An 18,279-nucleotide genomic window follows, 5' to 3' on the forward strand; every position below is an offset into this window, starting at 1 on the left:
ATTGACACAAGCTGCCCAGTGATATGGACTTTTAAATCATTCGGAACGGTTATAAAATTCAAGCTTTGTAAAGAAATGTACAAGTGCTGTTACAGCATTCTGGTATGAATATTAACTAAACCAGTATTCATTTCTCTCCATAGGGAACGTTCCCCGATTACAAAGCAGATGCAGAAGAACTTCTCGAACCACCAATGTTAAATGATGAATTTTTATATTTGACATGAAAATTTTGTCAACAACCTACTATTTAAAAAGTTGTCTAATGAAAAAACCTTTAATTCGGCAGTTAACTTGGAACTAATCATAAACATTTTACTTAAATGTACTTTGGAAATAAAACGTGAGAAGTTTTTTTTTAAATTGCGCTCTTTTCAAACATAACAATTACAGTACATCAAGCAAAAGCAGCATAAGTTTAAATGAAGGGTCCGCCTCTGGCCATCAAGTCACATCAACTATGCCTGGAATAACTTACTGAATCCGTCTCCACGATTCAAAATCCTGATCTTACTGATGCAGTATTCCTTGAAAAAACGCATTCCCCAATAGGGGTTCTCCTCTGGTTCTGAATACCAAAACAAGCAGTCAGAAAGTTTAGTATCTTTAAGTTTGTATTTCTGAATAAACACGTCGTAAAACTGTGAGACTTTAAATGATCTCATTAAAGCTGTCCGTTTCTCCTTGAACTACATACACCCATACTTCCAACACTATTATACTTCCAATTCCTCCAAAAGTCCAATTGTCTATGCTATAAGGGCTTAGTATGTAAAATCAGTGAGTGAACTCGGACTCCATTTCGGAAGAAACCTGTTTTCATCTTCTGAAAAGACAGTTGGAGAGAAACTGCATTAACTTATATTTCTGACAGGGATAACATTTAGATTTATCATTTTTGCTTGTTTTAATATTTAACTGAGCACAAATCAGAGGTACCCTTGTGTTAATTTGTGGTGAATGATTTGGTATTTTGAATTTACAAGGTCTCTTTAAATTCGACATACTGCAAGAACGTGACATGAAATAAGCTTACTTGTTATTGTGCAGCTTCCGCCATACATTTCTCCTCCTACACCGAGAAGCTTCGTATTATCGTATTGACCATCTATAGCGTTTTTGGCAGCTTCCTCAGCACTTTCAGCTCCGACGGCGGAGGACTGTCCTACAGGATTTTCGTTGAGATCTAATTCTGTCTCACCCGTAAATTCTGTAAAAAGTAAAAAAATCATCAGGTCAACTGGCCCAGTAGTAAAAACAAAAGTAATGGATTTCAGATCAATAAATGAATAAAGCAAGTACTCAGCCATGTTGCCATTTTTTTTTACATTACCTAGTACAATGAAACAAAATCTGAAAATCTACTTCCGAAGCTTTTTCCTCTTCTTAATGCTAATATAAGTCATTAGAGTTTGTCAATAGTGATGTCACCTACAAGCTCATAAAAAAAGGAAATAATAAACAGATTTGACCGAAAAACGATTAAAATTTAATACAAAAACCACAACGCATTAAAACACAGCAGGGAGGCCAATTTGGTGTGATTGCTGCTAGCGACAGACAAATACAGCGGCTAAGCCATCCTGTTGCCAAGTGCATTATTATCCTCGGTGACCAAATTGGGTACATATATAAAGATTAGCCGGCGTGAAGTCGCACGGGTAAGGCGCCTGCGTGAGTCTGATGATCTTGCGGTAATGGATTCTTGTAACACAGAAATCGCGTAAGGGCTGGCATCGCACTTGCTGACGGCCGTTACAAAGATCAGAGCAAGCTTCTTTGAATTATCAAAACACAAAAGGTAATCGTTTTCCTGGCACCACTAAATAAAGGATGACTGACTCGTCTTACCTGCAGGACACTGGTCCATGGGTATCGCCCAAACTCGAACTTCACACAATTGTAAAGTAGCATTGTCGGCTGGGATACCGATCATGAGAAACCTTCCCCTGATTGGTTCACTGCATTCAAATTCAATCGTCCCTCCAGGAACTGCAGCTTGTTCAGCGGTCACTGGTGATCCACAAGTAGGGTTTGTTCCCAATTTTAGAACTCGTTTAACACCGAACTGGACCACTGCACCTGTCAGCTTCTCACCTAGGGGTAAAACGTTAAACATATTTTTCAATGTGTATCATTTAGAGTTTGGTCAAGAATCGGTCGGATGTCAGGAGTATACTGACTCTTCCAAAACAGATGTATCGGCAACACCCAATTTTAGCAGAAGAGTAGCAAACGCATTGAACTGATGCAGAGTATTTTTGGAGTACCAGCATTGGACCATCAGTTGACCAAGTAATATATAGAAACAATGAAATAGACGTCCACTAAAAGCGACGTTCGTCTGTACTTCAGCCATGGACTTTTAAAGTTACTTTTTAAGAACCCTGGCTCTAACCATGGTTCTCCATACAGGCCTACACATGCATTTAACTCTACACAAAATACAAAAAAGTCTGTGTGCGATGGAGCCGAGATATGCCGCGTTGCTGTACATGTCCGTGTCTTATTTATTCTTTGCCACACAGGGAAAGCCATCAGTTACAAAGCTACATCAACTCTGTCCTAAATGATAACTATCAATTCCCCTGTGTAAAGTCAGTCATTACTTACTGAAGCCATCTCCACGATTTAAAATCCTGACTCTGCTGATGCAGATTTCCTCTTCAAAGACAGTTCCCCAATAAGGATTGCTCTCGGAATCTGAATATCAAATAGTCAATAGGGAATCGAAGCGCAATATAGGAATGATTCATGGTCGACTCTAAAAAGATAATGGGACAAGGTTTACTCCTTAGCGCCATTCTTAGTGGTGCAAAATATGGATACTTCAAATCATTTTGTATGTTCTGCACATAAGTGTACACGTGTGCACTAGTAAGCGGGAGGTTGTGGGTTCGAGTCCCACGCGAGTATAAGTTGGTGATTTTTTTCGCAAGCTCTTGGACAGTGTTTACATACGTCGGGTAAGGGCATAAACCCGTATTTAAAATTAACATCTGCCCAACGCAAAGTACATCTTGACAATTCATGTAATTGATATTAGTCCTTTTGACACAACGACTATGTTGGTTTTGATATCTGTATAACGACATCAGGTATTTAAGCGCTCAAAATATAATGAGAAAGATCTTTAGCCTTTCGATCTTAGTCTAAAACTGACCACAGGTATACTCGCGTGGGGCATAGGCATTTAAGGCTAGGGGCATGTCCACTACTTCACTCAACCTCTGGCTGCCTAAGAGAGCGGAGATACAAGCAATCCAGCTTACCTGTTATGGTGCAGCTTCCACCATACTCTGATCCATCTTTACCGAGAAAATTAGAGTCATCAACTCGACCGTCTACTGCTTTTGAGGCAACTTTCCATGCCGTGAAACCTCCAACAGCTGAACTCTGAACTAGATTTATGCCCGTAATTTTCACTTCGCTCTCCCCTTTTGAGTCTGCAAGAAAGATTTAATTCTCAAAACAAAATGCTGACACATTGTTCTCCAAAAATTCGCTGCAGGCTCCAAAACTTAAAATTTTTCATGCCACTAGCCTCTTCAACCATAAAATACATTTCTAAGTTATTTCACAGATGGATTTGTGCCAGGGAGAAGAAATTAATTTTGGATTTTTGTCCTGCCCGACGTGCATTTCAACACTGTATATTGGTTGGTTGGTATACTGTGCTTGCTGATTCGAACCAGCCAGTCGACACCGGCAAGCTCGGTGGTTGAGTGGTTAAGACGTTCGCACTAGTTAGCAGGAGGTCATGGGTTCGAGTCCCACCCGAGTATGCTTGTGGGTTTTTTTTCACAAGCCTTCGGGGGCATACACTAAGTATACAGTGTTGAAATACACGTCACGCAGAGCAAAAAATTAAATCCAAAATTAATTACGTTTCTAAGTTATCCATACGAATTCTTTAATAGCGAAAACTGATAGTGGATTTGCATTGCACGACTTTTAATGATTTTTTATCATACTGGATGACCAATTAAGAGTAACAACTGCTATGTTTCGTTACCTTTTATATAAAATGACCTAAGATAACACAATTCTCGTGGTTAATACCGGCAGTAAAGAAACACAATTGTGAGTTGTACCGTTGAGATGCTGTAACTCGCCCCAGATTAAATGGGTAATTCATATAACCGCGAGCTTCAGTGTCATTGCATTGTGATATCAATCTGTTAAGCTACATGATTATAAGTACATACTGTGGAAGTTACCTTGCTGGAGAAACCTATTCTTGAATTGTCTTCAGAAAAATCGTGATTAACCCTCCAAGAGCCGGGTTACTTTGACCCATCTCACAGCCAGGATCGGTTTCCATCCCCCAGAACTTCGCTGTGCCACGCTTAGTTCTTTTAAACTTCGCATGCACCTACAAACACTCTTTATCGTTGCAATTGTGAGGTTTGAATTCAGTCAAACATATAATTTCGTTCTTACGGTCATTTGAAGTTCCTAGCTACAAGTGCGCCAGTACGCGTGCATTGGACATCGAACTAAACAAGTATACTTCTTTGGCTGACCGTCCAGGAAAAATGCGTTCTGCACGTAGGAATTTTGTCTATGCACCGTCTGTGCCGTGTCTATACACCGTCTATGCCGTGCCTCACACTGACTCCCAACATGCCATTTGCTTGCCAATAGGCACTTTGGAAAGCAATTCATCGTGAAAAGACGTTATAGCGTATAGAAACTGGCTCACCGCAGTACGTAAAGCCTTTGAGACTCAAACAGCTCTGTACATGTTTGTTGCAGACACTGGAATCATGGGCTTCACTTCGCAAGAAAAGTTTTTAAAAAAAAAGGTTTTCCACTTCTGTTGAATTATTCGCTCGCTGGTGGCCCCGAACAAGACCAATTAGTGGCAAGCGAGTTCAGCCTTAGCGGCTGCACAGACAAGTTGGTTTAGGTTTTGTACTATAGTATGATGGTCCTTCCTCCTTTTGTCTTCAAGACTTGGAGCTGCAGAGTGTGCATTTTGTGCTCGTGAGTGGCTGGTTTAGCTGATATGATGAGAATGCTTGGGATTATCTTTCACCCGTTCGGAAAAAACTAAAACGCTGACATTTTTATCATAAAAATTAGAATGTTATGCTTCTTCAGTTTTGATCTAGGATTGACAAAAGACGTTTGGTGACAATTTTTGAAGAATAGTATGAAGATGTTTTGGTTTAAATAACGGAGTTCCACTCACCATCTTCGCAGTGACGTCCAGTAAAACCACCAACACACGTGCAGGAAGAATCGGCGATACCACCTACACATGTTGCGCCATTCTGACACTTATCACCACTACACTCGTCAATATCTGAGTACACCATAAATGTTTCATATGAATAATGAGGCCTCAGGAATTGAAGTCGTAATAGTTGGGGGGGTGACTTAAAATTATGAAGGACACCATTCAGGCAAAGGTTGCTGGCACAATCATTTGTCATGGCTTCCAATGTAACTCATATTGTAATTCCACACAAAGTCTTTCAATTTAGGATTGACCTCAATCGTACAAAAAACAATCGACCCAAAAGGCCCTTCTCGTTAACATGTCTTCCAGAACACGCAGCATTAACTGTTAATCTGTGGAAATATATTGATTGTACACACCATCTTCGCAGAGAGGTCCAGTGAACCCGGCTGCACACGTGCACGAAAATTCAAAGACACCGTCTACGCATGTAGCTCCATTCTGACACGGATCACTGCTACACTCGTCAAAATCTGATTACGTCAAAACAAAAAATCTTAATCCACGACGGTTCATCATTTATGCAATGATGTTTAGTAAAATAGATTTTAAAAGCTGTCACCCGTTGGTAAACAGAAGACATTCTCTAGACCACAAGTGGACAAAACTTTGCACAAATTGAGCTGATACCGTCCAGTTCGTTTGGACGGACGCCATTCTGGCGGGGATTGTTTGTCATATTCATAAAGGTTCCATCTTCAGTCTAAAACATTGTTACTGCATTAATAAAGCGTTGGTCGCAAAAACAAAGAAGCTAGACTCATTCGTAATAGCACACCTGGAGAACATTGTTCAACGGGACCGCCCAAACTCGAACCTCGCACAGCTTCAAAGTAGCATTGTCAGCCGGGATTCCAATGAATATAAGATCCCCCTTGATTGTACCGTTGAGATGCTGTAACTCGCCCCAGATTAAATGGGTAATTCATATAACCGCGAGCTTCAGTGTCATTGCATTGTGATATGAATCTGTTAAGCTACATGATTACAAGTACATACTGTGGAAGTTACCTCGCTGGAGAAACCTATTCTTGAATTGTCTTCAGAAAAATCGTGATTAACCCTCCAGGAGCCGGGTTACTTTAACCCATCTCACAGCCAGGAGAGCTTTCCATCCCCCCAGAACTTCGCTGTGCCACGCTTAGTTCTTTTAAACTTCGCATGCAAATGAGTGCAAAGAGTTCCTCTGAAAATTCTGAAAGGCTCGACCTCTGAAAATATGCACTGCGGCGGTATTGGAAAAAATACTGGGGGTGGATTCCGCCCCCGGGCCTTTTAGAGTTAAAACTTTGTTTTTACCTAATTGGTATTATTATGTCTCTTCAAAATATTACACCGTCTGTGCCGTGTATATACACTGTCTGTGCCGTGTCTATACACCGTCTGTGCCGTGTCTATACACCGTCTGTGCCGTGTCTCACACTAACTCCGAACATGCCATTTGTTTTGAATACCAACAGGCATTTCATCGTGAAAAGACTTTATAGCGTATAGAAACTGGCTCACCGCAGCACGTAAAGCCTGTGAGACGCAAACAGCTCTATACATGGTGATTGCAGACACTGGAATCATGGGCTTCACTTCGCCAAAAAATGTTTTAAAAAAGGGGGTGTCCACTTCTGTTTAATTAGACGCTCGCTGGTGGCCCCGAACAAGACCAATTAGTGGCAAGCAAGTTCAGCCTTAGCGGCTGCACAGACAAGTTGGTTTAGGTTTTGTACTATAGTATGATGGTCCTTCCTCCTTTTGTCTTCAAGACTTGGAGCTGCAGAGTGTGCCTTTTGTGTTCGTGAGTGGCTGGTTTAGCTGATATGATGAGAATGCTTGGGATTATCTTTCACCCGTTCGGAAAAAAACTAAAACGCTGACATTTTTATCATAAAAATTAGAATGTTATGCTTCTTCAGTTGTGATCTAGGATTGACAAAAGACGTTTAGTGGCAATTTTTGAAGAAAGAGTAGGAAGATGTTTTGGTTTGAATAACAGAGTTCCACTCACCATCTTCACAGTGACGTCCAGTAAAACCACCAACACACGTGCAGGAAGAATCGGCGATACCACCTACACATGTTGCGCCATTCTGACACTTATCACCGCTACACTCGTCAATATCTGAGTACACCATAAATGTTTCATATGAATAATGAGGCCTCAGGAAGTGAAGTTGAAATAGTTTGGGGGGACTTGAAATCATGAAGAACACTATTCAGGCAAAGGTTGCTGGCACAATCATTCGTCATGGCTTCCAATGTAACTCACATTGTAATTCCACACAAAGTCTTTCAATTTAGGATTGACCTAAATCGTACAAAAAACAATCGACCCAAAAGGCCCTTCTCGTTAACATGTCTTCCAGAACACTCAGCATTAACTGTTAATCTGTGGTAATATTGATTGTACTCACCATCTTCGCAGAGAGGTCCAGTGAACCCGGCTGCACACGTGCACGAAAATTCAAAGACACCGTCTACGCATGTAGCTCCATTCTGACACGGATCACTGCTACACTCGTCAAAATCTGATTACGTCAAAACAAAAATCTTAACCCACAACGGTTCATCATTTAGGCAATGGTGTTTAGTAAAATAGATTTTAAACGCTGTCACCACTTGGTGAACAGAAGACATTCGCTAGACCACAAATGGATAAAACTTTGCACAAATTGAGCGCATATAGCGTCCAGTTCGTTTGGACAGACGCCATTCTGGCGGGGATTGTTTGTCATATTCATAAAGGTTCCATCTTCAGTCTAAAACATTGTTACTGCATTAATAAAGCGTTGGTCGCAAAAACAACAAAGCTAGACTCATTTGTAATAGCACACCTGGGGAACATTGTTCAACGGGAACCGCCCAAACTCGAACCTCGCACAGCTGCAAAGTAGCATTGTCAGCCGGGATTCTAATGAATATAAGATCCCCCTTGATTGTACCATTGAGATGCTGTAACCCGCCTCAGATTAAATGGGTAATTCATATAATCGCGAGCTTCAGTGTCATTGTATTGTGATATCAATCTGTTAAGCTACATGATTATAAGTATATACTGTGGAAGTTACCTCGCTGGAGAAACTTATTCTTGAATTGTCTTCAGAAAAATCGTGATCAACCCTCCAAGAGCCGGGTTACTTTGACCCATCTCACAACCAGGATCGGTTTCCATCCCCCAAGAACTTCGCTGTGCCACGCTTAGTTCTTTTAAACTTTGCATGCACCTACAAACACTCTTTATCGTTGCAATTGTGAGGTTTGAATTCAATCAAACATATAATTCCTCCTTACGAAGTGAACAAGTACACTTGTTTGGCTGACCGTCTAGGAAAAATGCGTTCTGCAAGTATGAATTTTGCAAAAATAGTGTCAAAATGACTGCAAAGAGTTCCTCTGAAAATTCTTAAAGGGTCGACCTCTGCAAGTACGCACTGCGGCGGTATTGGAAAAAATACTGGGGGCGGATTCCGCCCCCAGGCCTTTTAGAGTTAAAAATTCGGATTGACCTAATTGGTATTATTATGTCTCTTCAAATTGTACACCGTCTGTGACGTGCCTCACACTGACTCCCAACATGCCATTTGTTTATCAATAGGCATTTTGGAAAGCAATTCATCGTGAAAAGACGTTACAGCGTACAAAAACTGGCTCACTGCAATACGTTAAGCCTGTGAGACGCAAACAGCTCTATATACATGCATGGTAGTTGCAGACACTGGAATCGTGGGCTTCACTTCACAAAAAATGTTTTAAAAAAGGGGGTGTCCACTTCTCTTTAAAATTAGACGCTCGCTGGTGGCCGCTGACAAGGCCAATGAGTGACACGCACGAACAAGTTGGTTTAGGTTTTGTACTATAGTATGACGGTCCTTCCTCCTTTTGTCTTCAAGACTTGGAGCTGCAGAGTGTGCCTTTTGTGCTCGTGAGTGACTGGTTTAGCTGATATGATGAGAATGCTTGGGATTATCTTTCATCCGTTCGGAAAAAAACTAAAACGCTGACATTTTTATCATAAAAATTAGAATGTTATGCTTCTTCAGTTGTGATCTAGGATTGACAAAAGACGTTTAGTGGCAATTTTTGAAGAAGAGTAGGAAGATGTTTTGGTTTGAATAACAGAGTTCCACTCACCATCTTCGCAGTGACGTCCAGTAAAACCACCAACACACGTGCAGGAAGAATCGGCGATACCACCTACACATGTTGCGCCATTCTGACACTTATCACCGCTACACTCGTCAATATCTGAGTACACCAATGCATGAACGTTTCATATGAATAACAGGGCCTCAGGAAATGGTAATAGTTAAAGTCGTAATGGAAGTCGTAATAGTTGGGGGGGGGACTTAAAATCATGAAGGACACTGTTCATGCAAAGGTTGCTGGTAAAATCATTCGTCATGGCTTCCAATGTAACTCACATTGTAATTCCACACAAAGTCTTTCAATTTAGGATTGGGAATTGGCCTAAATCGTACAAAAAACAATCGACTCAAAAGGCCCTTCTCGTTAACATGTCTTCCAGAACACGCAGCATTAACTGTTAATCTGTGGTAAAATTGATTGTACTCACCATCTTCGCAGAGAGGTCCAGTGAACCCGGCTGCACACGTGCACGAAAATTCAAAGACACCGTCTACGCATGTAGCTCCATTCTGACACGGATCACTGCTACACTCGTCAAAATCTGATTACGTCAAAACAAAAATCTTAACCCACAACGGTTCATCAATTAGGCAATGGTGTTTAGTAAAATAGATTTTAAACGCTGTCACCACTTGGTGAACAGAAGACATTCGCTAGACCACAAATGGATAAAACTTTGCACAAATTGAGCGCATATAGCGTCCAGTTCGTTTGGACAGACGCCATTCTGGCGGGGATTGTTTGTCATATTCATAAAGGTTCCATCTTCAGTCTAAAACATTGTTACTGCATTAATAAAGCGTTGGTCGCAAAAACAACGAAGCTAGTCATTTGTAATAGCACACCTGGAGAACATTGTTCAACGGGAACCGCCCAAACTCGAACCTCGCACAGCTGCAAAGTAGCATTGTCAGCCGGGATTCCAATGAATATAAGATCCCCCTTGATTGGGTGGCTACACTCAACCTCAATCGTTCCTCCTGGCACTGCGGCTTGTTCAGCGGTCACTGGCGATCCACAGGCCGTGTTTTTATTCAAGTCAGTGGTCCTTTCAGAGCCAATCCTGACCACTGCACCTGTCAATCTTTCACCTGTGGAAGAAATGTTTTGAAGCATTGTCCATTGGAAAAGAGTAAGCAAAAAATGCTTCTTTTATATTTATGTAGGGTTTGGCTATCACCTGTTGCCTTCAATGATTTCAACTTCCAAACTAATTTAATTCAATCTTTTGAGAAACTTAGGCTATCATTCAGAGATAGTAAAATCACTCTTTCACTTTCATATTTTAAATCCTTACTAATACATAACTCAAGCTATCGTACAGTCAACTGTTTAATAACATCCATGAAGAGTGCGCTACCTTAAACGTAGAAGTTGCTCATCGCAAGGGTTGAACGTTTCATATGACAATCATTGAACAATTGGACAAATATTGACATGCAAATGTTGTAAATTAGCCTCCATGTAAAGATATGTCAAATAGAGTGCATAAAAATCAACAGTTTCGTTGTATATAATGGTGCAGTCTTGTGCATGTCAAATATTGCATGTAGCCATTGTTTTGTATGCACGAGGGTTTATCCACTACAAACACAGGGCGAGGGTTCCCCTCGTTGTCTCTGTTTTCTCCGAATGACGCAATCTATATTCAGCATGTTCAGAATTGGCATCTTGGCATGAACACGAACCTTTTTTGCCTTGTAATAGTTGCCTCCGAAGACAAACGACACTGCGTTCGATTTGGATGCTTCCATATTTATTTGAACAGATAAAAATAAGAGAAAACATGTTTTTCTTTTGAGTTGCTCTTTAACTGCTACCCATGCACGAGTCTTTACCTCAAAATTAAAAAAGCAGGTTGAATGAAATATCTGCTTCTCACTAACTTACTGACTCCGTCGCCACGATTCAAAATCCTGATTTTGTTGATGCAGTATTCCTTGAAGAAACGTATTCCCCAATAAGGATTCTGCTCTGGTTCTGAATATGAAACAGACAGTCAGAAAGATAAACATCGTAAGGTTTGTATTGAGTAATATTTTAGTAATATTTTAAAATGAGTTGTAGTTCAGTTCCCTTGGTCATGACGTTTGCCAGGCCTTGCCCAGCCAGGTTCATCTGTTGCAAAACTTTCACCCTCATTTCCAATAATTTTATCTTTAAACTCTTCAAAAGAGTCAGAGTGAGATTAGTCCTTTCACTCTGTTTTTTTCCTGAAATATCCTGAACTTAAAGATTAATTGGGAATTACAGGTGGCTAATTGCACTTTGGGTGAAGATTTGATCTTTTACAAGGTCTCTTCCGATTTGACAGATCGCAAAAACGTGGCACTTTAGATTACTTGTTATTGTGCAGCTTCCGCCATACATTTCTCCTCCTACACCCAGAAGCTTCGTATTATCGTATTGACCATCTATAGCGTTTTTGGCAGCTTCCTCAGCACTTTCAGCTCCAACGGCGGAGGACTGTCCTACAGGATTTTCGTTGAGATCTAATTCTGTCTCACCCGTAAATTCTGTAAAGCAGAGGAAGAAAGTAAATAATCACGACGTCCAATGGCCTCGTAGTAGAAACAAAGGAGATTTTCTTCGGATCAACAAATGACATTCGAATAAATAGCTGGTAAAAATTGGGATTTTACTTTTATTCATGTTAGTACTTACTTTACATGGTTCCCCATTTCATTTCAAAACATTTGACGCCAATAAGGTGCGATTTACAACAATGCACCTCCAATACTTTGCAACGTGTTGGCCAATCATATTGTGCGAAATCTGTCGACCCAATACGCGTTTGGAAATGGTCGACAGATTTCGCGCATCGTGATTGGTCAACGCGTTGCAAACCCTTGGAGGCGCATTATTGTGAAACGCCTGTATTACAAACATGAAAAAGAGATCAACATCTAAACATTCTTGGAAAAACACAATCACTCTGCATTTACAACATCCACAGATGGGCTACTTGAGGCCAATTTGATGAGATTGCTTCTAACTATACAAAATAGGCTGGTTATTAGATTAAGAAGCAATTACTGCTCGTTAATTGTGTTCAAAAACAGGTGGTACGCGTGTTACCTTCCCCTCATGGGTGGCATGACTAGCCAAAGTCAACGCACACACTTCAGCTAAGGACCAACGTGCATGAATGTGATGTTCGCAACTGGATCAGAATATAACTAAACATGAGTGGAGATTTGATGCCACCACAAAATGAAGGAAGACTGACTTGTCTTACCTGGAGGACACTGGTCCATTGGTATCGCCCAAACCCGAACCTCACACAGCTGCAAAGTAGCATTGTCGGCTGGGATACCAATCATGAGAAACCTCCCCCTGATTGGTTCGCTGCATTCAACTTCAATCGTCCCTCCAGGCACTGCGGCTTGTTCAGCGGTCACTGGTGATCCACAGGTAGGGTTTGTATTCAGTTTTAGAACTCGTTTGACACCAAACTGGACCTCTGCACCTGTCAGCTTCTCATCTAGGGGTAAAACGTTAGAGCAAAATTTCTTAAAGTATAACGTGCTGTTTGCCCAAAATAGGTCAGAAGTCGAGGGAAGACTAATCCTTCACGACGGGCCCGCAGAAAGCATTGAATGTCCCTTTTCAAAACTCAAATATTCTGATCTGATGCAGATTTCTGAGTTTTTTCTAGGCCATACCCTTAAAACCAGAATCAACTTGAGAATCTCTGTCGTCATTTAAAGCAGGAATCTGTTAAATTTCTTGATCACTCCAGGTAAATGTCAGCGGACCATATCATCTAACCATATTAACAGAACCAAGGCAATAGCACAGCATGGAAAACGATGTGTATATTCCAGCCCTCTACATCCACGATTTTTTTTTTTTTGAAGTTTCAGAGATCCTGTATCCAGTCATTGTACTTCCTATACAGAGGCAACGAACTCTACATTAATCCTCTACATAACATAGTGGTATAACCAACACACGACGGTACCGTTTACACCGCGTATTTTCGTATTTTTGCCACAACGGAAAACCACAGCCACCACACGACATCATATCCTAAAGAGGAAATATGTTCAGTGGGTAGAGTCAATAATTACTTACTGAAGCCATCTCCACGATTTAAAATCCTGACTCTGCTGATGCAGATTTCCTCTTCGAAGACAGTTCCCCAATAAGGATTGCTCTCGGAATCTGAATATCAAATAGTCAATCGAGAATCGAAGCTTATTATAGGAATGATTCATGGTCGACTCTACAAGGATAACGATGGGACAAGATTCAGTTTTTGGTGTCATTCGTAGCGTTACAAAATGTGAAAAATTTCAAATGGACTAATGTTATATATTATAAGGATGTCACTGCATTATGTTTGTTTTATGAATTGGAAGTTAATAACCTTAGCGCACGAAACTTTCTGAAAAACGTCTTTTGTCATTTCAACGGGGTGTTTAATTAGTGAAAAATGAATACCGACTATAATTTTGGGGAAACCATATGTGTACGCATTTCCCTTAATATCATACAAAAGATTGGCAAAGTATGGTCAAAGTGAGGAGGGTGGTTATCTGAAATGGGAACTTGCATTGTTTTGAAACGCAGACAGTGTACTTGTTAAGGCACCTGTTACGAAATATTGTAAGCAGACTAAATATAGCCCATCCTGGATCCGCTCCACACCTGGAAACAAATTGATGAACCACAGCTTGTAAAACGGTAATACAGAACGGTAAGGGAACAGTGCGGTAAGGGCCCGTCTAGGGCATGGGCATTACACAGAAGGGCGTGTTTCCCATCCCTACTCACACTCCTCCTGACTTCTGATATAATGTACAGATATAAACAGCTTACCCGTTACAGTGCAACTTCCACCGTACTCTGATCCATCTGCACCGAAAAAATTGGAGTCATCGTATCGACCATCTACTGCCTTTGAGGCAACTTTCCATGCCGAGAAACCTTCCACAGCAGAACTCTGAACTAGATTAACGCCCGAGATTTTCACTTCTCTTTCACCTTTGGATGCTGGAAAATAGATATCATACCCACAAACTGTAGAAAAACATCGGCAAATGCTGCTGTAGAACCTCTTGATTGCCTACCATAAAGGTTTGTTCAATCTTCAGATTTATACTTACAAAAGAATCTGTAACATTTCTTTCTTACTAAGAATTAATGCAGAGAATGCACTTCAGGTTTCTTCTTTTCAAATTGCATCAGTTCCTTATTTTGTTCATTGCACTATTACGAAAACTAACTGAAAGGCATCTAACTTTTTTTTACCTTTTTTTTACATCCAATTCTGCTTTTGATGACAGGGGACTATAGGAAAGTCAGGTTGTTGAACTTGTATGTTCTCACCTCCCACACATTTACAATCAGTGTTTGAATCCAACCCTAGCTATTTTCCAGTCCCCAATCTGCAATCTGTATACATTTCTGGAAGAGTGATGCCTTCATTTTCTTCTTTTTCAAGGTAAACCCAGCAAGAAATGAGACCGAGGGGAACCCCCTCCCAACATGTCCAATCCCTATACACATCCCAGACTATTGTTACTTAACACATCCCCCCCCCAAGATGTCTGAAAGGAATTCCCCAGATTCCTGCGACAATGACCAACACAAAGCGGGGGGGGTTCTCTCCGTCTCATACCTTGCTGCATGTTCCAAGGGTCTATAATCTTTGTTACAATTCTTGTATTTTATGTACCAGCAGTGAAATAATAGCAATATTATTCAACAAGTCCGAATTGTTGTAATCCAGCATTATTTGCAACCCCAATAGTCTTGTACCATTTGGATTAACACAGGTCTGCAGGTATGAGACGCCAGGGAAACATACTGTAGTTTGTACGATTCGGAATGTGCACTCTATCAGACGCTTTACACGAGACAAAAGTAAAGCACTTCATAGTCTCCAATTTGGCCTGTCCCTTTTAGAAGTACAATTTCAAGCGGCTTTGGCCATCGGTGATCATTATCCATTTCTATCATTTTTGCGCTTATAACATCTTTGATTTTGGAACAAAACTTTTTTCTTAGAAAATAAGTTCATTTGGGCCCTAATTATGACTCGTCTGAAATCGTGCCACATGCAAGCATTAAACACACAAACATTCTTGCAGTAACAACCATTGTAGGAGATCAATGTTCAGTCATGTAATGCAAATATTTTCTCTTGGACCAACCATTTGAAGTGATCATTAATTACCTTCATCATTTACTCCCATGCGTTTCAACAGTTCCAAAAGATGATTGTCCACGTCACTCTGGAATACGTGCAAAATGAGACAAGAACTTGTAGTAATAAAAGAAAGTTAAAGATGACCAAAAATTAAAATAATCATTTGACATGATTTACGTGTTGAAATGGAAATTCTGCTGTGGAAAATAGAGTTCTTCAAACGAAGACATTACAGGTTTCCAAAGAAGCTTAAGCATACGTGTTGTAACAAAAAAACAAAACAAAACAAAAAACAAAAACAAGCACGAATTACACACATGACAATTCGTCCAAATCCAAACCTTGCATCTTATTCTTAGGAAATCGATTGAAAATTTTTTCTTGTAAGGCAGAACAATTAGCAAGTATAAGTAGCTTATTCCTTCAACGTTGAGCAGTGAGCCCTCGTGATCATGTGTTCTCCCATTCCAGTAATAGATCATTTGCATTATTCTCAACTTCCACACAAGTGTTTATAAGGCCTGGAGTGTCATCTGGCGGTCCATTCATAACATTCCCTTTATGTACGTTGTCGGGTATCAAGTTTCGTCAGTGGCCAGGATGACCGAAACCCCCATTTATAAAAAGTAAAAATGATAGAATCAAAGATTACGCCAATTTTCTGTATTACATGGTATTTGAAAATCAATAATACCTACAAACCGCATGGGGACTGTATTTCTTGAGGCAAGAGAAGGCGACGCGATCAATCACAGTAATAAAAGATAAATGCACCAAAGAAATGAACTGTTTGGATTGCAGTACCGGATTATGTAATACTTTCTTCTTCAAGGTTAACATGAAAATAAAGTAACCAAAGTGGCTAAGAGGTGTGTAGAAAAACAGAGACTCATTGCACACTATTGAAAGAATCACGATAAAGAAGGATTTTACAATAAGGGGAAACTGAATTAGAGCCAATATTGACCGGTCATAAAAAGTCTATTAGGACTGAGTTGTGAGAATAGACAAACGAAACGTAATAAATATCAACTGAGGCCATTTTGATCAACCAGCTTATTTCTTTCATTCCCCTACTCTCTATGTCATATGTATCGTCTGCGTGCCGCTGCTTTATTAACCACGTGACAGGCTCTCGACCAGGTATAACTTTCATATATATTCATGAATAGAAATATTGCGACAAGGATATTTTGTAATATAAACCTGCACCCCACAGTGCATTGTCTCCGGAGGACTTCACAACATTGGCATATTAACAAATTGATTTTTGCATATTCAGGAATCTTTGAGCCATTGTTTTCACGTTTCTTTGACAGCAAATACTCACGTCGACACTGTGTATTCATAATCCACTACGCCAAACATATCAACAGTTGAAAGTAACAGCGAAACCAGCTACCTGGATTTGTCTTTATTCATGTCATATATACACCCAATGCGTTTTAAGTCTGCGGTAATGTGCTGACAAGTTTATAACTAACTGAAATCGTACCCGAGTACAACCTCGTACTGGTTGCAAAACTTACCGATCTTTTCATCAGCGAGAATGCAAAAGCAGTATGGCTCAGTGCCACAACTAGAAGGAACACACGCACCATACTGGCCTGAGACATTCTCCTTCGTCAACTGAACAGAAATTCACTTATACCGCACACTGTCCCAGTAGGTGCGGTCCACCTTCAAGTTGCATATTGGTGAGTTTCCTTTTTGTACGTCATTGGTTTTATACTGACACAGTATTACTGAGATTAAGAGTCTGCGTCGTTTTGTGTCCCAAGCCGATTTGCCGATACCCTATTGTTGGTTCGCTTGTTCTCGTTGCAGAATGGAAAGTTGCCGTAGAAGGTCTTTAACCTCGTTACGTGTTGCACTTCACTGCAGATGATGCGCGTTTTCAACAGCTTCATATTTTTTTTTTAACTGTGCCAATGTGTCCAGGGGAATCGAGCGGTGCGCAAGTTTTCAGGGACACAGACATTTCACAAATTCAGCTGCAGACACAATTAGACCTCTGCGTGGGATATATCCTGTAACGGACTGGATGCAAACGCAATCACTATCACAATGACAGATGACCAGTGGTGCATACTTCTGCTAGAAATGGGGGGTGGGGATGAGGATTCGGGGGCGGGGGTTAGAACTTATAAATGCAGCGGAAGAGGCTGACACCATATAACACTACGCAGGGGGCATTGTTCATGTTGTAGATGTACATCTGTATTGTATTACATTCCTGCAGAATCTTATATCAGAACGGCATAGTAATGGATTTCTATTGTTTTCCCGTTTTGGGTGATACTGAACCACTTCTGATCGTTTTCGAAGTCAGTATAGGCTTCAAAATCGGCATTCTTTGCTCAACACAAAACATGGGGGGGGTGATTCAAAAGCCCAAACCCCTCGTCGAAAAGTGGAGGGGTATATATCCCTCATACGTCGGAATTTATGTCCATGAAGATTCCCAAAAATAGAAGCCAATGTTATTATGTCTAAATCTGCAAGGAGCTAATTATACGAACGATATTTGTGTCTATATTGACAAAAGTGCACAAAAAACAACGAAAAAGGTTTAAAACAAAATTCGTTTTAATGTCATCACAATAAAGGCTATCGTAGTTGAAGCTTTTCTTAAAATAGTTGGCATCTTTTGTCTGGAATCGGACAACCGATTTGGTCATCCGATTCCGATGAATGCTGTCACATGGCAATTGGTCTGGTTTGGGGTTATCGTATA

General features: G+C 40.5%; 1 protein-coding gene across 1 annotated transcript in view; it reads right to left on the reverse strand.

Annotated features, from left to right (window-relative positions):
* The window catches only part of LOC110983548 (uncharacterized), a 56,885-nt gene extending 39,625 nt beyond the window's left edge, over window positions 1-17,260 (reverse strand). The window contains exons 1-19 of the mRNA XM_087142443.1: window positions 17,072-17,260; window positions 15,570-15,627; window positions 14,210-14,383; window positions 13,463-13,552; window positions 12,624-12,869; window positions 11,728-11,901; window positions 11,276-11,365; window positions 10,231-10,476; window positions 9,813-9,926; window positions 9,371-9,484; window positions 7,654-7,767; window positions 7,248-7,361; window positions 5,608-5,721; window positions 5,198-5,311; window positions 3,273-3,446; window positions 2,614-2,703; window positions 1,852-2,097; window positions 1,037-1,210; window positions 479-568 (exon numbers count right to left, since the gene is read on the reverse strand). Coding sequence (XP_086998569.1) covers window positions 479-568; window positions 1,037-1,210; window positions 1,852-2,097; window positions 2,614-2,703; window positions 3,273-3,446; window positions 5,198-5,311; window positions 5,608-5,721; window positions 7,248-7,361; window positions 7,654-7,767; window positions 9,371-9,484; window positions 9,813-9,926; window positions 10,231-10,476; window positions 11,276-11,365; window positions 11,728-11,901; window positions 12,624-12,869; window positions 13,463-13,552; window positions 14,210-14,383; window positions 15,570-15,627; window positions 17,072-17,158 — 2,623 coding nt within the window. The 5' untranslated portion in view covers window positions 17,159-17,260. The remainder of the gene's footprint in view (window positions 1-478; window positions 569-1,036; window positions 1,211-1,851; window positions 2,098-2,613; window positions 2,704-3,272; window positions 3,447-5,197; window positions 5,312-5,607; window positions 5,722-7,247; window positions 7,362-7,653; window positions 7,768-9,370; window positions 9,485-9,812; window positions 9,927-10,230; window positions 10,477-11,275; window positions 11,366-11,727; window positions 11,902-12,623; window positions 12,870-13,462; window positions 13,553-14,209; window positions 14,384-15,569; window positions 15,628-17,071) is intronic.
* Between the last annotated feature and the right edge of the window lie 1,019 nt (window positions 17,261-18,279).

The sequence above is a fragment of the Acanthaster planci genome, linkage group LG10 (genome assembly GCF_054643075.1).
Source record: "Acanthaster planci isolate LZ-2023a linkage group LG10, COTS_SCS, whole genome shotgun sequence".
Classification (NCBI taxonomy): Eukaryota; Metazoa; Echinodermata; class Asteroidea; order Valvatida; family Acanthasteridae; genus Acanthaster; species Acanthaster planci.